The following is a 20,705-nucleotide window of genomic DNA, read 5'->3' on the forward strand; positions in this document are numbered from 1 at the left end:
ATACAAACGCTTAACTACATAACGCGTAACGTAGAAATCTCGTTAATGGCTTCAATTTAATTAAAATGAGCTACAAGTACTGGAAGTAGAAATGTAAAATGAAACAATTGGAAAGGTCGAATAAAATAATATCATATTTCTGTAATTAAATTAGCAATTATCGCGTTTGCTATGATTTATTATAATAATTATTAAGTAAAAGCTCTCGTATTATTTTAAGGTAGTTTATAAGAGCTATTTTATTTTAACGTTAAAAAGCCATCACATTATCGTGCTCGTGCCCAATGGTCCTAGCTTTGACTACTTAAACTTAGGGTAGCTTTGAGGGAAGACCTGTTTTGGCAGGTAAACTATGGGTAAACAACATGACGTCAGTGGAATCCAAGGTTGGACAGGTGCTGGCAAACGGGAAAGAAGAAGAAAGGGAAGGCGCGCGGCAAGAGGGAAACCCTCGGGGGTGGCTCGTGCGCGGGCGCGGCTTTGCGGGTCAGAGTGCGTCGGGTATATAACCGGGCGGATGCCGTCGTCCCTTAGTCTCGCGCTTATCGTCGTCGTGACGACCCGCTCGAGCTCGACACCGATGTCGTTTTCGTGATCTGTGACGTTCCGATGTGCGGTGCGTACCGATCTGCACACCGTGTCAATCGGCAAGGTGCCCGATATCAGATTACAAGCCCTTGGGAGGTACTTACGTTTATCCCGCCTGAATAAGCAAGAAACCGCGTAGCTGCTACCTCCGATTATATCACCGATCAGTGGAGGAATTAATATTTTTACCTCCGCGATCGCATTTGAGCGTCTTTGATACGAATCGTATGCTATTACGCGATTTAACTGAAGTCAGAAAAGTTACAAAAACAATTGGAAAAAAGCGGTACCATATTTTTCAAGTGTAATATTACGGTAAATTCAAACGGGATCGGAGCTATCAAATACCTCTAATTAAAAATAATAATTTTTTACCACACGGAATTCTCTCGTTTCTCTAACAATCATTCAACACAATTTGGCGCGGTTGAACAGGACGAATGCTGAGGAACATTTACTAGTTACCACTACTAGCTACTTGAATGCCAAGTGTGCCCGACTTTTATCTCGAGGTGACATCTCGTCGGAAGCAAGCAGCAAGAACCACACTAGTGAGGTCGTCGGAACGTCGAAAGTTCAACCCTAGTTCTCGCACGCCAGAATCGGAGAAAAAATCGTCGTGACACCTGTCCAAAGATTGAATTCGACGGAGCGGAAGGTAAAGTCGAAGGAAGACGAGGAACAAGAAGAAGCGCCCAAGTGGCAGCGTCGCTAGTGGAGAGAGATAGGAAAGTGGTAGCGAGAGAAGCAGGAGGTCGGCGGGAGGTGAAGGCGCTGCCGCGGAGGATTCCAAGCCGTGCCCCCCGGCAAGATACGAGCCGCTTATACTTGTATAGCTACATACACAGTAAAATTGTGGCGATGAAGGAACCCTGGCTACGAGTATCTGGGTCATGCAGCCGTCCTCTCGGTGTTGCAGCCTGTTTTCCATAATTCTACGAAATTTCCCCGATGCAGCAAAAAAGTAGAGATCATCGTTGACCGAAAGAGTTCTCACTCTTGAAGCGCACGAGAGATCCGCGAATACAGGACGATAAAAATAACAGCGAAATCGTTCGATCTTCCGTCGAGTAATCGCGTTGTGTTTGCCGTGGCGTTCCGCGAACGTTATGCTAAATGATAAGGGCACACAGAATATCGAGCGTTCAATTCAGAAGAAATGCACAACTCTGTGTCAGCGTAATTGGAAATCCATTCGTAGAGTAAACGGATATATAAATATCGAATACGCGACCTGTTCAAGAACGAAGCTGCAACTTATAGGGCTGTCACGTTAATGTCACTTACGTCCGGCAGCGGTAAGTGAACTATAGACATATCGCGCTTTACTCTACCGGGAGAATCCGTAATGATCTGCACGGATCAGTGATTTGCGGGCTGGAGAGCGGATCGATCCGATACCGGCCGCTAGCGCGGTAACGAGCTGTTACGTCGTTACGCGGTTACGTAAAAAGGATCCACTTAGATCCCCGCGGGAGCAATTGTCGAGGAAAGTCCACGCGAGGGCTATTATCTAAGTCCGTGAGCGATTCACACGCGGAACCCGCTGCCACCCTTCATCTGGAACACGCTTGAGTCGGTCGACCCGATAAATAATGAACTCCCGCAGTCATTTGTCAAGCTCACCGTGGGACAAACGAATGCTCATCGGGGTAACGTCGTCGTCGGCCTAAATGGGTGAGATCAACGCAAGGCACCGGCTAGCACCGTGACATTTCGCGTCGCTTTGCCGTCAGCGTTACGCAAGAATCATGTCCCTTTGACTCGACCGAGAACAGGTAAAGCAAACGGTATATAAGCGATCGGCCTTTACAATTTGTCTGCTCGCAAAGCTATATTGACGAAACGAACACAGAAGGGTGGAATGCCGCGGTTCGTGATTGAAATGGTGCTAGTAACGATCCTTAAGCGCTGAAAGGACGCAGGTACGCTTTCCGATCGTGAACTCTCACCTGAGCGTTCGCCCTAGAAATGCGAGAGTCAGCTGATTCCGATCGCAATCAGTGCAGTCATCCCGGGCAGTGCGATCAATCGCGCAGGAGATAACGGTGCCCGAAAATACGGCTCGCCACTTCATGACAGTGCTTGCGCATCGGGCTCGCGGACGAACGAACGTGGAGAGCTTATCTTGTGCGTGGTAGCAAGCGACGCCAAGCAACATGAGGCGACGGAACAACGGTTACTTCTGCCAAACGTCATCGGTCAAGAAGAATGGCCGCGGTGGATGCAACGAAACTGAGGCGAACGAGCCACCGGGATGGTGCATCTACGCGGCGGTCGCGCTCGTCGCGGTCGGCTGTTATCTCAATGCGCTCGACTGCGACTTCGTGCACGATGACATACCGGCGGTGGTGAGGAACAGGGACGTGATCGGCGAGGCGTCGTGGAGCAGCGTGCTCAACGACGATTTCTGGGGTACGCCGATGGAAAGCATCAATAGTCACAAGAGCTATCGACCTTTCACCACTCTGACGTTTCGGTGAGCCAATATTTCTCTCACATTTATCGAGCTCTCTTTGTTGGACTGTTTGTCTGAGAATTAGATAAAGGATTGACCTGGTTAGTTTCAATCGAAAAGCTTCATGGCAATAACCGGTAATACCGCGATGGGAAATCGAATTACTTTACTGTCGTGCGAAATTATTTATACTTTCATTTAGATCTGTATTTTCAACGAGGACTGGATATTTGTTCCATTATTTTTAGATATTACCACGTTTTGATTTAATCTGTCTTTTCTCTTTCCTTCTTGCGGCTCGTTTATCAAAACTGGTCCTTCAGGACAATCCGTTAAATAGAAAAGTGAATACGATTCGGTGTACGGTCGTATCCGTCCGGATGAAATAAGACGGCAAGAAATTGTCTCGAGAAACGTGTCTGGTTGCCTGACGTTCCAAGCACATGGCACGACCACGTAGCTCGCAAGCACCGGCAGCCTCCTTGCCGTTCTTACCGGGACATCCCGGATCTCGTATATATGTGTATATACGTGTATACGGGAAGGTACATACCTATATATGTACCTTTATATATACGTACGTGTAGATACATAGCCGTATATAGGTATCCCATGCAATCGGAGATGCACCTTATGGTCGTACCACTAAGGACGGATCGGCAAGAACCGTTTTCTGACCACGACGGAAGCGACCGAGCATACGGTGGGCTGTGCAGGAACGTGTCGTGTAGAGCACACGAAACTTCCACCTTGCCTCCCCGCACCTCCCCCTCCGACCATCTACCTTCCTGCCCGCTTTCTGCCCGCCGATTTGATGCATGGATACCAGTTTGCCACTCCACGTGCAATACTGCATATTGGCTGGTATTGGACGATCCATCACGCCGCAAGACACCGGCACATCGCTCATCTACCCTTAACGCTCCAGATGCTGTTGCCAACTTCGACGAGGTGTGCGGGCGCGAAACGTGACGCGCGGGCGGGACGGGTCGAGAAAAGGGAGCAGCCGGGCGTAAGGGCGAGGGCATAAACGCCTCCACGTTTCGCGCGTTATCGGAAGTGGAACGCATCCATAATCCCCCGGGGGCGCGGAGACGCCGGCGCCGCGGCGCGCCGCGAATTACATTCGTCTCGTCGAGAAGACGAGACTTTAACGATCTGGATCGCCACTGACGCGCGGGAACGCGGGTTGAGGCGATACCCCCCCGGTATCTCTTATTGTTGCCGCCACTCGATTCAAGCGAGGCGGGGAGAGTGGTTTATGTGCGTGCGAAAAATGCGTCGCTTATGCTGACATGCGGTTGAAAGGATAAGGCGTTTAAGGCGAGAGTTGTCTACATTCTAATACAATATTGGACGGTTGATGTATCGTTACTTTCGTCGTTCGTTTGACGCGAGGGGCGCTTCAAATATACAGCGCGAGCAAATTACGAGCCTCTATCTTGGTTAATAATCTATTCCAGCATTTTATTGCGTCTGCAATATCATGCACGAGTATAGCCGCGAAAAAGAGGAAATCGAATTCGAACACGCTGGATTTTCTCTGATCGTCGGTAGCTCGCACCGATAATTCTTTCTATGCTATAGCAATCGTACTTTGCATTCGTCGGTGGCAGGTGGAAAGCTTTGGACAATTCCCAGTGCATGCGTATGCTTCATGCTCCATCCTTCTCGCGGCGTGTCTCTTTTCACCGCCCGTTCTCTTTATTGCCACGAAACTCTGACGGCGCACACGGTATGCCGCTTTGAGAATTCGAGTTCTCGGATGAAAATGCGTCGGGGCGACCTCAAAAGTCCAGAGTGCATTCGTGGCAGTTGACCCAACGCCTTCCGCATGGACCGCTCCAAAGTTTCCGAGAGATTCCCGGGCATTTCCTCGAAGCAGTCATCGTATTCTGCTGTGTTCGCGTATATATATACGTTTTATACGTTTTATCTCGTCTATATCATCGTGTAGCGTACACCGGGCCCCGGCTACGCCCGAGCCACAGACTGATTGACGTGAGCAATTTTGTACTCAACGTGTGTGGCATATCATTTCGTAGATCGCATCAGCGATCGTTCTCCCTGCGCTTAATTCGCGTGTTTGATCGCTTTGCCGACGTTTTTGACGCGACGGGTGCTAATTGAGATGATATCAGCCGCTCGCGCACGGCGTACCTTATCGCGAAGGGATATTTGGAAACCAGTTACTATTACCGGTTATTTGCAGTCCGCGGAATCGTGCGGGCACGTATTTGATAGGAAAAATGGGATTTCATGCAAGTTGTATGTATACGTGTTTCAACTACTTCGTTTCGGCCGGAAATAATTTACGGGTGCGGTCGAGCGTGAGTCTTCGCCCCGGCAAATGAATAACGCAGAGAGAGCTCGCCGAGCGATTCGTTTCCACGTTTTGCGAGAGGGCCGAGCTTCACGGGTTGACGATCATGTTAGATCATTACGTCCGCAAATAGACTGCGGAATACGCTCCAGATAGTCCGATAAAGGAGAAAGCCTCGGATAAAATCAGGTGACGCCTTATTACACCGGCTGAGAGAGCATACAGGTGTCTAATAATACGCAACGCTCGCGCTTATCGAGATTGCGTCCAAATTGGGTGCTCTAATGCGAAGCCCGATATTTATGAAACGCGATTAAACGCGGGATACGCGGAGCGCGCGAGGTGACTATCGCCTTCGATTAAAGCTAAGAAAATTAGGGTGGTCTGATGTAAAATTGTGGCGTGTGCCTCTTATAACCGCGTTAAAGTCCGGTATATGCGCGCGAGAGCGATTATTGAAGCTCCGCAAACATTAAATTTATCTATCCAATTAACGCGGCATACTCGTTCACGGGATATAACGTTATTTACGTGCAGTTCAATTAAGAGAAATCTTCCTGTCCTCGGTGCGCGCGGCGGAATATTCGCGCTTCTCTATTACGTTCTTCTCCAGCGGATTTATCAACGCATCCAGTGTACTTTGATAATACACATCGCACACACTCACACACGCTCCCGCTCACCAAAGCCTTTGTACTTGTACAATGACGATCGATCGATACAATCGCGTTCGTCGCAAGTTGGAACTTATATCGTTTCCCCGGAGATTCTTCTTTGTCTCGTCACTTGTAGCCACGAGTACGGCGCGCTTTTGCGGCGAGATCGTGGCCAAAAACCGTGACGATGAATATCCACTGATTTTTCCGCGATAGCCGGCGGCCACAAAGCGTCATCTGAATTTGATCATCTCCGTTTGGTTTGTCTGTATTGGAATAATCCGTGAATGCTGCTATCTCTGCTTGCTAAAAGCCTCTCTTTTATGCCATGTTTTTTATATCTCACTATTTATTCTCAGATATTAAATGGCATCAACTGGAAAAGCCATCTCGCGAATAACATTGGCTAATGGATCGTTTAAGATCTCTTCATAAACGATGTCTCTTATTGGCTCGTTGACGCGGTTGTTAGCATTTTACTGGCATTAAATCACGATCAGCGACTAAGTCCGTTATAGGCGTTAGCCGGTGATTTATGAGTCGGCCGACAGTGGCAATGGGCCACGCTTTGCGGCCGTCTCCTGTGAGGGAATAATTATTATTAAATTACTTGACCAGGACGCGCAACGTGGTGGAATCTCGTTCCGCGGCGCTACTGACACGCATGAATGATTGCGCGCTGCAAGCTCTAATTTAGACGTGTGATATAACTTTGCGTTGCGCGGCACGTACGCCTCGCATTCGATTACACCACGATCTGTCGACTATGATATTATATTTCATTTAGTCTTGTGATTAACTCTCATTATCGAGACAGATATCGGAATTTCATATTACTATCATCAATACTTGATTTATCAACAATGCAGCAAAGTAATGGCACATTTCTTTTGATGCGTAGAGAAGTAGAGACACGTAATTGGGTTCTTAAGTAAAATTTTTTTATTAAGCGGTATCCATAATTAATGTAGAGAATCTAAGCCGATTTTTAGTACTTTTTGAATTAAAAAAAAAACCCAAATTTGAGAAAGTTATAGCTTTCTAAAGTTTCTTTGATGACGGCAACTTCAAAAGATTTCGCAACAACATTATGACGTCACGCACATTTTCGTGTACTATATTTTCTTTAATTTTGAAGATATTGCAAAAATTCAAAAAGTTTACAAAGAAAGTATGCCATGATCTATCAAAATATACTGTTAGGTAAAAGTCGGTTAAAGACCGAATTGCCGTCAAGACAAAAATGTGCCTTAAAGTATTCATAAGAAATAATGCAACTTTAAATATTATATATCGTTATCTTCATGCTAAAAATATACATGCAAATATGCCAGTTTTCAAGTCTAATTGCATTTTATATAGTATATTCAAAGCTTATATACTAAATATTTAAATTTATGTAAACAAATATTATCTATTCACGAGAGATTTTGCAAAGTGAAAAATTTATATTTATATAATAAAGATAAATATAATTTGATATAAAATTTATATAGAATGTTGATACTTTTTTTTAGATAAACAGTCAAATTTTTTTTGCTAAGAAAAATTGGATTTCTCATCATATTATTACCATCTAATCTGGCTATAGATACTACTAATGCGACATTGCATTTATGTATACGAGCGACAGAAGAAAATCGTGTAGATATCAATGGTGACTCGCGGTTTGTTACATATACAATGATACGCTTGTATTTCGACATGAGTTCAAGGGAGAGATATCTCATCTGAGCGCACTTCAAAAGTGGGCATTTCCACATTCAAGTGTATTGCGTTTCCTTCTGGTGTTTTTTGTTCATGACGAATAGAAGTTCTTCCCGTTTTATTTGAGTTATTCAGACAGGATAGTTTCATGAGCGAACTCTTCAGTCCAAGTGCATTCAGGCTGTACTTGCACCGTCGACGTGAGGAAGGGACAGTTCTAGTTTCAAACGCGACAAGAATATGCTATTTTATATATATATCTGAACGTTCTTTCAATTCGATCGTGGCCGAGAAACTCGGAGCGCGCATTTGTCTTCTTTGAGATGTATCACTTCCGTTTATTGGATCGGCGAACTTTGAGTTGTAACAGGCTATGTTACATACAAGAAGAGGATGAGATTTCGTAAATCCGAAAAGAAGAAAGCAGATCCACCGTTGCATTTTCAGTTCCACGAACGTTCAATAGTATATATACATATGTATACACATACATTCTTCTATTATAAATCATATTATCAAGCCAGTCAGCTTCATGTGTGACTAGAAGTATTTTTGTTGACTATATTTACATTGTAAAAATGTTTCAAGTTGAAAAAGCTCGTTAAAAATCATCCCATTTTTCGCAGTTTCCGTGAAGGGGCTTTTAATGTTACGGATGATATCTATTCCGACATCTCCGCGACGCTACGCTCATTTGGCCGTGAAGCTAATTTTCGACGTGGCGAGCATTATAATATTTCCCTTTGATTAATCGTACAATCAACGTGCGCCATTAAATTTTCGTCATTTGATAAAGCGTGGCCCCGTGATCGAGAAACGGCGGATTAATCAGGTGCAAAGGTACAGGTGGTAGAAAAGATAATTCGCTTCCGCATGGACGCGTCATCATTGGGTTCTGGCGCGTTGGCTGCCCCTATATCACTGTACTTCGTGCCGCGCAGTGATTCATCTAGAGCATTTCGTGACTTGTACCAGAAGCGTGCCGTGAGCAAGCGCTGTAAACTCGTCCACTCGATGGTGCACGTATATTAAAGAACACTTTTCCCGGTGCGCGTGCCCGGAGTATGCACAGGAGAGTGTGGTACTTCGTGGTTTGAACACTTTATTGCGCTGTTATATAGACACGCATAATTTTTATTGACCCCAATAGACCGCGCGAAAACGACCAATGCTCCGGCAAGCTTGAGAGAATTAATTAATGACCATAGTTGCCTCTCGATCTCCTCATCGAAACTCTCATTATCAATATTGAATTATTAATCATCGTTTAAACTTCCTTCTTTAACTAATTAAGCGGGGACACAAACCTATCATTTTATTAGTAAGCTACTTTTTTTGCAGAATAGATATAACGATTTTCGGAAATTATAAACTTTATTTATCAATCATCGGGTTATCAGGAATTCGTTTATCAACAAATAGGTGTATTAAAAATTATTTAAAAATGTTGTTTACGCGTAGTAGGTTTATTTATTGGAAATATAATATCTAAAAAAGATTAGTTAAATACGGTGAATAGTGCGGTAGTTATAATTACATGACTTCAAAATAGCTCTTGCAAACTGCGCCGGCTTTAAATGTGCGTGTACACACATAGTCTGACAGAGTTATGGAACAGGGTGCTTTGCAGCCTCCTCCGCTAGATAGTTAATTACTTAATTACGTCGTTGTAATTAGTTCACAGTTCCAAAGTCGGGCGTGCCATAGTTACCTGATTGACGTATCACCATAACAATAAATCGCTTCTTTATATATGTGAATATATAAAGTGAAAGTTGTGTGAGCGTGTATGTTTGACATTACTTGCTGGTAAGTCTCGGAAACGTTAATTTTTACTTGTGTATGAATAGAATCGTTACACTTAAATTTAATTTTCTATTTAGTATATTATATATTTTTGGTGATTTTTTAAATTATAAAAATTTAACTGTGTGTGTGTGTGTGTGTGTGTGTGTAGTTATTATTTTAACTATTATATAAAATATGAAAATCTTTAAGTATTGAATTTATAAATAAAAATTTATTAATGGAAAATTGATGTACTTTAAAGAATTTTATTTACGATACTTATAACCAACTCTCTTGTGCATAACGGATAAGGCCAAATAACTTTACTCGCTCGAGTCAATTCAATTTCAAGCAACACCCCGAGGCCTTTAACTTTCTAAGTTTCAATGCAAAGAGTTCAATTACTTGCTTTTGTATAGCACAAGGATGACATCTAAGAAAGAGAGACGTAAGATAAGCTATGACACCTTCTATAAACGATTTTCTCCGAGTTTGTACATCCAGACACGATGCCAAAAAGCATGACGCTCAAAGTAAATTCGTGCAATGAAAGTAGAAATTCGTACGTATGAAAGTAGAGAGATTTTTTTCACATTGCATCTCATAGAAAATTCGAGCTTTTATTTGGAGTTCTCATTATACGCAAAGGTGTTAGACCACTTCTTTATTTGCATTCTCTTCTCTTTATCTCGGCATAAAACTTGTGTCTATAATATCCATATTAATGCCGAGAATGTCAGAAACATTAAATATATATTTGAGATAATTAATACATTTTTATAGTAATAATGGGATAAGTCTCGTTAAATGTCATTAAACCATTGAATACTAATTAAATTAGACATATTGACATTAAAACAATGATGATTATTCTTACTACATGAAAATTATATATATTCCTATAAAAACTTGTAATATCATTATAATATATTGTGATCAAATCTTTATTTATTTATACAGTGATTGAATTCATCTCTAAACTAGGTGTTTTGATAGGATACTTTGTTTTTGTCCATTATCATAATTACATAAATTGTGATATTTTCCAGTAGTAGTCGTAAAAATACAACTCATTATAATCTCATCAGGTGCATATAACGATTCCTTTATATATCAGCTAACATCTCGCATATCTCACTTTTTACGTTGCATTTTCATGGGAAATTGTTCAACATTAGTTGTTTCTTGTAACGATGTTTGCTTACGCATATAATTTACATTGCAGACAAAGCTTTCAGTAACATCGTTAGACTATATATTAACATTAATCAGATTATTATTTACATGGTTCATACGGGACCAATAAATGTCTGTGAAAATTTACAATGTCCTTGATGCGACATATACCGAATTTTTCAGTTTTTCACCCCTTCTTTCTATTTCTATTTTTGCATATAAAATTGAAAACCGAGATAAGTTTCGGTACAATGGAACAGCACTCGAAAGGACTAGTAACGCAGCGGCCGCGAAGAAAAGCAGACAATGGGCAGGAAAATGTAATGGAACGCAAAAGCAATAGTATATGACGTGATTCACAAGGCGGGAAAGATTCGCAGGAAAGAATCGCCGAGAATTCGTGAAATTTATTATATCGCGTCGTATGGTCGCAAAAGTGACATAATGCAACAATAATCTTTTTGTATCGCGGGTGATCTTTGCGAGGCGCATCATAATGGATTGTACCCAGTTCCTATTTCCGGCGATCCGGGTCGTTTCAGGGAAATTGGATTTAACGCGTGCCCTATGGCCAGTATCCTCTTACCCGGCGTTTGTCCCTTTTTTTCCCTCCCACAGGCGCGAGCGCCAGCGACGTCTCGTGATATTACTTGTATGTCGCGGTAAAGCCCAGGAGAAGTGGAATGTCATTAATCTCGGACAATCGTAAACCGCGTAACGTAAAATATATGGTTCCTTGTCGTTGTAATTCTAGTCGCGCGTCGGTCCAACTTCCGCTCGGCGTTACCGTTCCCGTAGCCCGCAATATCGAGTCACTCGAGAGGCGAGCTTCATTAACTATTACAATATAATAACAGCCCATCTACCGTTATATTACATCATATTTTCCAGCGTCATCCCCCGTCTCTTTTTGTGCCTCCTGCGTTGACTTGTCGTCGCGCGCGTGGCGGGATAACAGGGCTGTTATTAAACAGACAGCGTAACTGGGCACCGAAAGCTGCTCTCTCTTAAAATTGGAAAGACGATGTTTAATAATAGCGGGCGTAATTATAACCGTGACAAGAAAGATTGTACGTCATTGTACGTCAAAGGTGATTAAAGACCTGTGTCGCTCTCCAAAGCTTTAGGTATTTTACATTCTTAACAAAATTTTACTAGCGATAATTTTTAAACATTAAAAATAACTTTACATTGGCAAGTAAGGAAGAAATAATATATTTTCTTTTTTGAAATAATGATGAGTTGCTATAACATTTGGTATAAATGATTAAACGTCCTCTATGTAGTCTTCTAAATGCACGTACAACTGCAATAATTAAATTATTGAGTTTTGCTACTTGCTAGATCTATCTATATATAACCCGCTTGTGATATAACAGAGTAAACCCCAAATAAATGTTAAGTTTTTTCAACGTTAATTCGCGTAAAATGCGGACGGCGATTAATGGATAACTCATCCATTATTCGTTCAATCATCCGATGCAAACTCGAATATGCGCTATAAAATCCCACGGGACTTTGGGATTTTTCATGCGAGACTGTGAGTACTGAGATAATCGGGTACTGAATGAATTGTTCTTCGATGAATTCATCAACGTATTTGCTTCGACATTCAATGTCGATACAAATATACGAATAGCGAGAAAAATAATTTATTCGTGGAGAATCGACGTAATAAGAATCGCTTCGTAATAGAAGTGGGAAATCTAATAAGGTACGTTCCCCCACGGAATGGCTTATTGGCTGTCGATGTTTGCCACCGACTACTCCGTAGTTCTGTACACTTGGGGTAGAACAGATTGCCTCCCTTTTACCGCAAAGAGACCGCCAAAAACACAGTCCTCATCTCTCTGTAGCCTTTCCGGCCCGCAAACATCGTTTCATCCCTCGGGAAGGATAGGGAGATGATCGCGCTATCGGAATCGAGGATCTTCCGTTATGGAGATCATTGGGACGTGACGGATCTGCATTACCAACGTATCTAGTCACCGTGTCCATCGACAAGCGCGCTACCTCATCAATGCTTTCTATTACACCGAAATTGCAGTAGACTAGATAATGTTTGACACTTGAATTTCTCATTCACCTCTGTGATCACGCGATATTTCCAGGGTTCTACATGGTTATCTGCTACCTTATAAATTGAAAAAAGCTCTTCATTACGCAAGTCAAACAGAACATTTTTTAAATAAACATTTTTTTTCCAAGTAGTTTTTCATTTTAATTAAATACGTCACATAATTTTATAAAAAGTAAAAGAATATCATGTTCTTAATTGCCCATTCACTTATTATTTTGTAATATATATAACAAACAAATTCATATATTCTTTACTTATATAATGTGATTAGGCATTATATAAAGGTAATATTAATATAATCTATGTAAAATGCGAATTAATTTTTTCTAAATCTGTGAATGAAGCATATAATTTACGTACCGTTTTTTTCACTGTCCTATATTAACTGGAATAGATAGTTAAAAAATGTCGTGAGGCTGCTTGGTTTGCGATGAGAATAGGGATAGAGTTGGGGTAGCAATTTACGTTTAACCAGCACCGGGGCGTAATCTGTTTAAACTCCCAGAACAATGTACGAAGGGCAAAACGTTATCTACGGAGCTTAGCGAGGCTCAACACTCGCAAACAGTAAAACACGAGTGGACAGGAGGTTGGTGACGACGACGGGGTTGCCGCCATCGCAGCTTACATCTTGCCTATCCGGTTATTCCGATTGTTCTGTTGTCACATGAAATTTGAGTAGGGAATTGTTTGAACAGTACAGTCACTCGTCTTTTAGACAGATCTAGATTAAAGCTAAACATTATTTACATATAGCCGAGATCTTTAGTAGAAATCTTATCGAAAAAAGAATTTAAACTGATATAGGATTTTTTATTATCTGAAACAAAACATTATCACTGAAATATCACTTTTGATTATCTCTATTAACGTAATAATAGGAATTATAAATCTCAAAGTAATAGAAATTATTATTGTTTAAAATATTTAAATATTTTGAGCAACTAAAGTAATGCGAGTCAAGTCTAATATTATTCTATAATATCAAATGCCAAAATAGAATAAGTTTTAATAGAATATAAAATAAATTTTAATAAAATAAGTTTACTAGATATTTTAAAGTAAAAATACTTGCTGGATCTTATAAATATACAGCATTTCTATATTTTTATTGTGTCCAAGAAATTAAGCGGTCATATACGTTTCTCGGCCCTGAAAAGTGGTCCAATAATTATGAGGGATTGCTAGAAAACTATTAGACCGATTAAGTTGAATTTTTTTTATCGTAAAGAGTGTCTTTTGCAGGAAAGGAAACATACACTAAGAAAAAAATACAAAAAAATGTAGCGGTTTCTCGTTTTTCTCGAAACACCACTTTTCAAAACGGTGGGCATGATAACTGCCTCAGCATTCGTCCGATTAAGTTCATTTTTTAAATACATATTCCTAATAATGTGATTTATCGTGTCACGGGGGCTTTTATTGATAAGTTCAATCATGTTTTAATAATAATAAAAAATGTAACGATTTTTTCAGAAAAAATCACGAAAACTTTTTGAAAGTGTGACCATTTCCGTAATTTTTTTTTCGAAAAATCCCTCTCGTGACACGATAAAGAATCTCATTAGGAATATGTATAAAAAAAATAAAGTTAATCGGACGAATGCTGAGGCAGTTATTATGCCCACCGTTCTGAAAAGTGGTGTTTTAAGAAAAACGAAAAGCCGCTACATTTTTTTGTATTTTTTTTCTTAGTATATGGTTTCTTTCCTGCAAAAGACACTCTTTACATTAAAAAAAGATTCAACTTAATATCGGTTTAATAGTTTTCTGGCAATCCCTCAACCACTTTTCTGGACCGAAAAACGTATATGACCTCTTAAGGGTCATGAAACATTTATTAAAATTAGACAAATTTATGAAAGAAACCAAAATTCGAGTGATTTAAGAATAGGTTATAATTATGCAGGTTATAAATGCGAAACTAAATAATCATTTCATGGCATCGAAATACTATGGTGGTTGGAGGATGAAATTGACGTGGTCAGCTGAATTAGGTTTGATTCAATTCTGGCGTAGCCACATGCCAAGATCCATTTCCTTCACGAGGGTCGACCGTTCGCGAATTGGGCCAATATCGTCGGTGACTACTCGTAAGAAATGGAAAAAGGCCAAGAGTGTCATCGAGTGCTCCTCTTTAGAATCCCGATTGTCTGAATTGATAGTGAAATGATATAAGCGCGGAGAGAGAGAAATTCAACCTCGTTCAAGTTTCCCGTTGCGGCTCGCTCGCATGAGCAAGTCAGTATTTAGGTCAATTTAAACCGGCCGGATGTTGACGCTCATCGAGGTCTCTGACCGTATCGGGTCACGCGAAAATTTTTTTGCAAATTAATCTATAAATTAAATCTCAGATAAATTAAATCTCAGATAAATTAAATTTCAGACGTGTATCGTACTTCTATTTTTGCAAAAATGTCCCCAATAATTATCTAGATTTTTGTACTGCGATATGCGCATAATTGAAACGTCGTCGTCTGTATCTCGGATAATATACGTATACGGTATTGATTGCATTATCTTCAATAAGTCTAAATGCTGCCATGCGGCAAATTATAAGATCAAATTTCAATTCGTTGTTTTCGCAGAAATCTGGAATCGATCCGATCAACTATATAATACCAAATACATTGTGCATGGTTTGGCGTGCTTACTAGCTCTCAGCACGCTACCATATCATTGCGCGCTGTAGATCTTGTACACACACATGCATGCACACACGTACACACACATACATGGACACTGTGCCAATACCTAATCCGAACCGGTAATTGTTTTTGTACCCTCTGTGTCAGGCAATTATCGGCTGATCCAGAGAAGCACGCGTAATCAATTATCTTACACCGCTTCACAGTAGCAACCCATCATACATGCCGTATGTATACGGTCGTTACACATATCCGTGTAACATTTTACATTTACATAAAAAATTTTCAACAGTTTAATAACAAGAGAAACTTTATAACGCCACGTACAGATGGGCCTCTTTTATCGTATAGCGTTTCAATGAAATTTGTTTGAAATTTAAAGCGACGCCGCGACGCCGACGTATCGCGGAAAATGAAGATAGCGAATGAATATCTTAAATGTTTAATGCGTTTCGCGCAGCTTTCGCCAAAGGTGGTGACGATGCAATATTTCGTCGCACAATAACATCGTATTTACGTAAGCAAATTCCTAGGCTCTCATCGAGAGAGCTTTCGAAGAAGAATTTGCATTCATTTGGAAGTAGCTTATATACCAGTTGCTGGAAGGCCCGTTCCTTTTTCATGCAAATTCGAAGGACTCCGTCATCCCAGAGGGGATTTCGAACTCTCCGCGTTACAAAGTAGCAGTTAACTTCCTTTTCCATACCCGCGTAACTTCCCGCCGCAACTTTAGAAATGTTAAAAATATGGACATCGCCGGGTCGCTCTTTCGTTACTTTTCAGGAGCTTTGTCAGCCGCGTCAGCTGGGGATTTAACACGTCAACGTAGTTTGCAAAGCGAAAGTATGTTCTTGCGGTAATCGTCTCATTGTATAGGTAATTAAATTCGAGTTGCGTGTATAGAATTCCGGATAGAATCAGGACAATTAACGACGTCATTCGTACGCGCAATGTAACCCGAAAACACGTGTCGCCTAGTATGTATTTCGGTATCGATCCTACGATCCTTTGATCATCCTCCTGCATTCTCTTCTGTGGATCCTCCCCCCTGGAAATTTATGGATGCCAGGCTCGCTAATCAATACCAGTAAAAGTAGCGGCGGAATTGGAATGCCGCGGAGTCGAAGCGCTATCGAGTACGGCGGAATTCGCGCTCTCCCAGGTAGCAGCGTACGGCTATCCGCGAATCACAATGAAACCGGCAATGACGTATGACATCGTTTCCGAGCGGTCGCAGGGGGAGGCGGAGAATGAAAAGCACGCGGCGGCAATATCTGAAACGTGTTTCGCATGTACGCGAGAATAACGATCCGGCCTCGGCTCCGACCCACGGCCGCTGCCTCGATAATTGGATGCGCGTAATTGGCCGAAATGGAGGGAAAACAGTATCCGCTAGCTATCCGTTGCTGCATTTGGACTATGACGTAACCTCGACACGGGCCTACGATTGTTGGACCGATATATCTAACGACCTAATATGATCTATGTCTGCTCTTTTTATTATTTTAGTAGTTTTAATAGACATGCCCACATAAACTTTAGGCATTTGAATGTTATTCAATTATTGTTGATTAAAATATTCTAATGGATTAGTTTTAATACCTTTAGCGATACTACTAATTTATTAAATCGCGGGGATACATGGGTCGGTCTGAATCGATCTATAATACTGTTCGGAAGAGATCGTCGAGCGCGCGATCGCAAGAGGCTGCGGACTTTTTACGACCGTGTATTTATGTATAGGAGGATTTAGACTCTACCGAACTTCGTAGATTATGCTAACGAGCTTCTGTTCCGATGTCCATGGCATCTTAACGAGCCCCGCCGCATTATAAGTTCCGCAGGAAAGTTCGGACTTCGTTTAGAACCGAGACACCGTTTTGCTCGAAACGTCACACTTACCACTGTTCCTGTCGTCGCGCCATTAAGAGACATTATTCCGGCGTTATCGCGCCATCCACTGGCACAGGTATCGTTATATCTGCGCGCTTCAAAACTTTTCCGCCGTTAAACAGGTTGATTCGAGCTCGGCTACTGTGAAGATCCTTGTCGTACCGCGTAACATGCCATTCAGACCGGTCGGAAGTTTTGAAGACACTGAAACGCGGTGATACGCTCCGATCGGCGAACATGGCCAGAAATGGAGGCGAGATTCTCATACGCAAATGTGTTACGCGATAAGATCGGAACGAAGAGAGTTCTGGTACAGATCCTATCGGTTCTCTTGCCATCGAGCTATCTCTTTTCCGTATTCCTGGCAGTGGCGCTTACTTAGCATCGCAAAAATGAGATTTTATTGTTGCTCATTGTTTACAAGCAGAATTATCTCAGCTAAATACTGAAGTTTTCACATAACGTTTACCAATTTATGATTACATATTTAGCACTTTGTTATATCTGCCATTCGTGTAATGAACAAAATTACATAAGCTGCGCTATGCGCGGCTGGCGTGAAAGGTTTTCCGCCTCGCCGCGAGTAAACCGGCGTTTGCGTTGTGCACTTTTCAAAGTAAACTTTTCGCGGCGTCAACAGCTGTCGAGAAGTCCCAGTGCGAAGTAATGAATTTCGCGAAGACAGCCCGACTTCGGCTCTTAAAGCGAGCGAGCGGTCGGCAATAAATCTCGCAGGACTGCCCGGCATGCATCCAACAAATCTCGGCGGCGCACGGCAAGATTTTTCCTGCCGGCAATTCGAAAAGTGGAGTCGCGAAAAAAGCTCTCACACTTTCTTTCTCTCTTCGCGCACTCCCGAGACTCCGCACTCAATAAACTCGGATCGTACAAACGCAATTCTCTTTCCGTTTCGCTGACCGCACTCTTGAAAAATCCACTCTTTTTTCAAATTTTTACTGGAGAGAGACGTACTCGGTTAGAAAATAATTTTCCGAACGTTAGAGAACTGTATCGTGGATATTGCTCCGACAATGAATTCTTTCGATGCAACAATTTTGGCCTCACATAGCTGATGCATTTTTTTGGAAAGTTTTAGAAAATTCCTATTGCATCGGTACATGCCATCTACGCTTTGGTTATGCGTCATGAATTTGATTAATAATTGAAAATTATACATTTACATGTACGTATATCTATAATCACGTTATACCATAACAATTATATTAATATATCGATGATTTTTAGATTTAATATATCCCTTTAAAAAACCCGATGAAAATATATATAAAGTATATATATAACTTGGATTTATCCTTTTTGATTTATATATAATGGCTATGCATTTGAAAACAAAACTTTGTAGCAGATAAACGCTGTATTATTGCGCAACTGCTTTAACAAACAGTAATAACAAGCATTTGGCTGTCATATTAAATGACTGACGTCAAAGCGTAGCAATTATCGGTAAAAAATATAATATCGTAACAAAAGAAGTATCATATTTACACGAGATATGATTTCAACAAGTGCGTTTAAAATCAATTTATCTATCTCGACAAATAATATATGAAATTAATCTATATGTGAAATTAACCTATATTGTGGTTTAATTTACGTGGGATATTAGCGACGTACGCGTGTGTACGTGCATGTACAACATGTGCGTGGGCGCGTTAAACGCGTGCGGTACGCTACTGCAATTTCTATTCGGCTCAAGGAATGATCATTTTTTCAGCCACCAGCCGCACCAGCTGCGCGAGATCGCTATTTTTCACGGCGTGGCGGAAGATTTCCAGACGCCGCACCGTGCACTTTCATCCGGTTTTATGATGAAGAAGTATCTCGCGGCACCAGCTCGTATCGCGTTCTCATTAGAGGACATCCCACACGTAGCTAGACACGTGTTTATCCGTTCGTGTATATCCGCGAGTTTACCACCGGCTGGTACAGCTATTAAAGTTCTCGACCGAAATAAAAAATTGACTCGATTATCCTACATATCCTGATGTCCGCGTGAACGAACTTGTCCTAAATTTTTGTCTCTATTTTGTACACGAGATTTACGACATGGAAATCATAAAATAGACACTTCAGAGCTAATGGGTACTTGGCCATCGACGAAATGGCGAGGTGATTATAGCGAGATCGGGGGTTGGAGAGCTTAATCGTAGCCGAGGCGGCTACTGCGAGGCGACGAGCGACGTTCGTGGTCCCAAGTAAATCGACCGAATTGTAACCGCTGTGGGTCAGCGTCCTGACGGTGCCGTCGTTCTCTTGCTGGACCCTCGCTACTTACCACGCTCTCCCACGCTTAGGACACCTCCACGTTGCCACCCTTCTCCCTGGCGTTGGTGCTATCTCTAATTAACCGAGAATTACCTACATTGTGTTGCCCGTGTCCGCTTTGCGACGTCGTTCCGCGCATTCTGCCTCCAACTGTCACTTGCAATGCTAATTGTGGCGATTATTAACTGTGATTTTCATCGATAGACGCAACGCTATGACGACATGCGGGTTCGTGCTATGATCACAAGTTCAAAATATATAGAAGCCTCCCTCTTTGTGCTAAGTAAGATATAATGGGAATTATCTTTAATGAGAGAACCCAGGCACCCAGATCACTTTGCGAGTATAACTCTCGAACGAATGAGTTTAGAGTGTTCATGAATTTATCCCTTCCGTCACACGAAATCGTACGCGTAATCTCATCTGATTGGAGGCACAATAGAGGCTGCGAATCTCTCTCGCAATTTATTAACATTGCGTGCTGTATTAATAAATCTACGGAGTACTTTATATACAAATATCGATAAGCAAATATTTCAATTCATTCTTCATAATTAGTCGCAATATATTGATGGCGCATACGTAGATGTTAATTTAGTACAACTAAATTTGATTGATTGCAAGTACGCGTAGGAAATTAATGAAAACGTTGCTACGGCGATAACAAAATTTTTTTTCTGCTGTGTGTGTGTGTGTGAAATCGATACGTGTATACGCACGCATACCAGTAATACGGCAGATATCTCGACGTAATGTACGTAGTTCGACGATAAAGTATAACTGCAACTGCATTGCGTTATAAATAACCGCGGACAGTGCCAGCGGGATGAGAGGAGTAAACATCGTATCTCTTCTTAGCGCGTAATATACCGCTTACACAGTTATAACTTGCGCATAAACGCTTCGACGGTTTTGCAATTTGTGGAGGTGAGAGTTGAGTTTAAGAGTTATATCTGCCGCGTTGTGTGTGGTGTTCCAGTTAAGTGCTGGGTGCACTGGAATCGCGCCGCGTAAAGGATTTAATCCTATTTCGGATCGAGTATACATTAACGGGCGCGGCTGTCTTCGCTCTTTATCACGCACTCGATTCTCTTTATTAAGG

General features: G+C 41.6%; 1 protein-coding gene across 2 annotated transcripts in view; it reads left to right on the forward strand.

Annotated features, from left to right (window-relative positions):
* The window catches only part of LOC143904602 (protein O-mannosyl-transferase TMTC1-like), a 189,247-nt gene that overhangs the window by 65,996 nt on the left and 102,546 nt on the right, over positions 1 to 20,705 (forward strand). The window contains exon 1 of one of the 2 annotated variants that reach the window (XM_077419414.1): positions 526 to 3,067. The exons of the other annotated variant lie outside the window; for it this stretch is intronic. Coding sequence (XP_077275540.1) covers positions 2,748 to 3,067 — 320 coding nt within the window. The 5' untranslated portion in view covers positions 526 to 2,747. Of the gene's footprint in view, positions 1 to 525; positions 3,068 to 20,705 lie in introns of those variants that run through there. 2 annotated transcript variants of the gene reach the window in all.

This window comes from Temnothorax americanus, unplaced genomic scaffold (assembly GCF_048541705.1).
Source record: "Temnothorax americanus isolate GAGA-0224 unplaced genomic scaffold, ASM4854170v1 Scaffold54, whole genome shotgun sequence".
Lineage (NCBI taxonomy): Eukaryota > Metazoa > Arthropoda > Insecta > Hymenoptera > Formicidae > Temnothorax > Temnothorax americanus.